This window comes from Littorina saxatilis, linkage group LG1 (assembly GCF_037325665.1).
Source record: "Littorina saxatilis isolate snail1 linkage group LG1, US_GU_Lsax_2.0, whole genome shotgun sequence".
NCBI lineage: Eukaryota > Metazoa > Mollusca > Gastropoda > Littorinimorpha > Littorinidae > Littorina > Littorina saxatilis.
This window is the reverse complement of record NC_090245.1, coordinates 51,266,381-51,270,685: the sequence shown is the minus strand read 5'-3', so window position 1 is coordinate 51,270,685 and position 4,305 is coordinate 51,266,381. Positions and strand designations below refer to the sequence as shown.

The window sequence follows — 4,305 nt, the reverse complement described above, 5'->3', positions numbered from 1 at the left end:
ACTTCATCTCTCCCCTTTTTTCAAATTCATAGAACGGCTCACGAGGATGGTTCAAATTGAAAATTATGTTTCCAGGTGATCAACGAGGAAAGGAAAATAAGAAAATTATACACAGATTAATCATCTCTATCAATTTGCCTTATCTCGGTTAACCGGCATGTTTTACTCAAAATTCAACTTATAACAGAATATAAAATCAATTCAAGAAAAGGAGTACCATCCATAAACACAGGCAAATAATCTTTAAATTGTGTGTGTGCATCAGCCGAGAAAAGCCAGGTTCATGTGAAAGTTTTACTACCGTGCAACACTTTACGCACACACACACACACACACACACACACACGCACGCACAAACACACACACACACACACACACACGCGCACACACACACACGCACACACAAACCCCCACGTATAGCCACTCACACACGTGCAAACACAAAACTATTTCTTTTCTGTCTTGGGATGATTAATAGCACTTGAAGCTTTTATTTAAAAGACACACCACAATTGTTTAGAAAATTAAACAAAAATATCACACATGCCATAGGGCGACATTTTGTCATGATGGTGACAGTAGGTAAGCTGCAACCTACAACAAAAAAAGCACAAAAGTGAAAAAACTGAACCGGGAAATTGGAACAAAAGAAGAATAAAAAGTTTGGCTCCTTTCCGTTAAGAGTATGACATTTTCAAAGAATTTATTTTGTGCAGTTAGTAAGGAAGTACATTGATAAGAATCGGAAGCCTCGTTTTGGCGCTAGACCTAACTTTTAAAATTTTAATGATAAACTGACAGCTTGTTACACAAACATTTTTAGAACTCCAAAACGAAGTCAGTACAATTCGACATTTTAACAGTTAGAAAGAATGTAAGTCAAGCGCTTAGAGAACGTCAAGCACTATATAAATCTCCCATATAAATAAATAAATAAGCAAACCGGATGGAGGGGTCGAATGGTGTGTGCAACTTGCAGCTCTTTTGAATTGATGACGGGGAAGTGGGCTATCAAATTTTCGTCGACTGAGATTTCAACCATTTGATGCTTTTTGTTGCTGTGCCTGTATAGATTGAGTATTGCGCGCATAAAAACGTGCTTCTGCAACAGGGCGACTATCACATCAAATGAGCTGCATCTTACCATTGCCAAAACAGATGAATTTCCAGCAAACCGCTACAGTTTCTTTGAAGATGCCGCCACTCTGTTTTGTATCACTATCAGTCATTTGTTCTATGGCGCTATGAGCGACCATGTTATTACGTTGTGCTGGAATTGTATTTTAGATTCAAAGTGTTCACAATAACATGCTTTTGCAGATTTATAGTAGGATTGAAAGTGCAACGACTGTATTGATTATGTATATATAAAAAAAAAGTGGGGCCCCGATTGCTAGGGGGTTGAATAAACCACGAGAACTGGTGTTTGGTTTACGCGTGCTAAATAGCAATTCAACTGATCTGTAAGTGTCATTTAATGTTGTTGAATGCTATTGTGTGTCCCAGAAGGTTAGTATTGCTGTTTCAGTGAAAGATGTCTTTGTTCTGTAAAGCTCCTTTCAGGCAGAGTGGGGCTTTAAGCGCGTTTTCAGTGTTACGCCATGCAAGAAACATTCACAAAAGTATCATCCATTTCAACAATTCATTATCAGAAATCAAACAGAAGGAAGAAAAACGTCTAGGCAACACGAGGAGGGGTGTGAGGCGACGGGGGCGATCAAAGCCAGATGATTGTTTCAAAAAGTGGTCACACGGTGGTCAAAAAGATCATCCTCTGCCGCTGGTCAACAAGTGGACAGAACGGCACGGTTGTTTATGTCCTGGAGGGGTCTGGTGTTACCATACTTCCCGATCCGTACACCTTCACGGCGCGATTCCAGCTTGTGCAGATTGTGCAGCTGAAATGGAGAAAAGTTGTTCATATAGCCACTCTGCATCCAGCATTGAAAGCAGTATTGAAACAAGTACAGCCTTTCATTCGAATTCATTTTTTAAAGAGGCGGTGACCCATTATCGCAAAAGGTTCCTTCCCGTATGCCTACTCATCTTTCTACGTCAACCATCCCGGTTATTACACCCCCGGTATAGGGGTGTGTATAGGTTTCGGTCGATGTGTTTGTTTGTGTGTTTGTGTGTTTGTGTTCGCTTATAGATCTCAAGAATGAACGGACCGATCGTCACCAAACTTGGTGAACAGGTTCTATACATTCCTGAGACGGTCCTTACAAAAATTGGGACCAGTCAAACACACGGTTAGGGAGTTATTAGTGGATTAAAATTATACAAGGACTTATAGAGGCCTGAGGGACATCTTAATGGTCAAAGGGAAATAACCATTCTCACTCAGTCACTGCCACCAACTGAGAAGGTTATTTCCCTTTGACGGGGGTGTTTTTCCTACCTCGGAGGAATTTCTTGTTTGAATCAATTTTGTTCGGGCCACGTAAAGCTTTCGCTTGACCTCGTGCCCTGCACATTAATGTACTATTATTGTATCACAATCGCCTTGAAATAAATGAAATCTTGTTTGAAGGCACAGTCCTACCTATGCAAACAATGTGCGTCACCATCTCAATTGTGTCCAGCTTTTACACTGGACAAGACCACTCCACTTAGACACATACAACAAATCAACTGCCTGACTGTCTGCTCAATCAATCAATCAATATAAAGCTTATATAGCGCGTATTCCGTGGGTTCAGTTCCAAGCGCTTGTCGAAGAGTTGTCAACACAGGACTAACAAAGAAACTAACATCTACAGACGGACACGAACCCTATCACACACTAGCAAACCCTGATAAACATACAACAAACAACTGTTTAACAACAATGTACACATCAATAGCTAGGTCCAAACAAAATAATATTAAACACAAAGAAAACACCTCTCACAGAGCACAGCACAAGAATGTCTTTTGGGGCACAACACATCACGTCGAACATGAAAGTCGCAGCCAGCTACGGGAAGAACTGAGTCTTCAACCTACTCTTGAACGCGTCAGGAGAGGGGCTCTGGCGAAGTTCAAGCGTCAGGGAGTTCCAGACGGAGGGGCCCGCGGCCCTGCTATGGAGATTGGGGAAGTTTTCATGAATTAATGTCGCTGATTGGCAACAGTGTCGGCTACGAAATGGATTCTTAAAAAGCACCACAAGAACCACTAGCAACTTGAAACGGAGTTTTGTTTTTGGGAAGTTTTTTCATTTACAGACAACTTCATAATGGAACAAGTTCATTATTGGCATGACGTCATAACCGAAGTGCGCAAAGCATGCGGGGTTGATAACTTTTAATAGATGTCACCACGGAGACGTATCATTTCAGGGCAACGACTATCGATCAGATTCTGAATTATGCAAGGCACGTCCCATTACCAAACACAACTGACCTGTTTCGGAGTGATCTTGATGGGATCCTTCATCACGACCCAGTTGACGACCTCGGAGCATGGCGGGCTGGTGAGGGAGCCAAAGTAATGGTAGAACTCCTTGCTCTTTGGTAACAGCAGCCCTGGTCTTAGTTTAAAGTCCTTCACAGTCCCGTCACCTGAACACACGACAGTCATCATTTTAATCAGACAATCAGCAGTTCGTTATCATGTCCTTCTTCTTTTTTTGCGTTCCCGTGTAATCATGTCCAATGCAAGAAGAAAGTTTAATCTCCAATCGCTTTAAAGGCTAAATTCGAAGCACAAAATTCTAGCTTAATTCGAAGCAGGAAATTCTAGCTTAATTCGAATCAGAACTTGAAAATTCTAGCTTAATTCGAAGCAGGATATGATAGCTAATTTCGAAGCAATCTTTTCTGCCTTAAAGCCCCAGTATATCTCAAATGGTTTACAGAACGATTTTAATCTTCTCATGAAAAAAAAGCAGTTCTAACCTTATGGAACACACTTGCAATGGTATTTAATAGTATTCAATGACACAGTTCGTTTGAATGGCTATTTAGCTCGCGTAGACCACACACCAGTTTCCGTGGTTTATCTATCCCCTGAGCCATCTTGTACCCGTGTGATCCACTTTCCTTTTTCACACAATTTAGTCGTAAATGTGTGTCTTCAATGCGACTCGCTCATGGACTCGCTGTATCTGCAATAGCACGTTATTGTGTACCTCTGAATCTAAAATTCTTTGAAAAATGCTTGCTCTCTACGGAGGGCACCTAGGATGTTCTAAAGCGGTGAGTGTTCATACGAAAGGGTGTTTGTACTGTGTGTAAAAGCCTGACAGTGTTTGTGATCAGAAACTGATGGTTTACATGAAGCTGTGTGCGCCTAGCTAAATTCGAAACAGAAAACAACCAC

At 41.3% G+C, this 4,305-nt stretch overlaps 1 protein-coding gene across 1 annotated transcript in view; it reads right to left on the bottom strand.

The window, feature by feature from the left end:
- Nucleotides 1-476: 476 nt before the first annotated feature.
- Nucleotides 477-4,305, bottom strand: part of LOC138969336 (nacrein-like protein F) — a 7,016-nt gene continuing 3,187 nt past the window's right edge. The window contains exons 3-4 of the mRNA XM_070342140.1: nt 3,388-3,545; nt 477-1,898 (exon numbers count right to left, since the gene is read on the bottom strand). Of these exons, the coding sequence (XP_070198241.1) occupies nt 1,785-1,898; nt 3,388-3,545 (272 nt within the window). The 3' untranslated portion in view covers nt 477-1,784. The remainder of the gene's footprint in view (nt 1,899-3,387; nt 3,546-4,305) is intronic.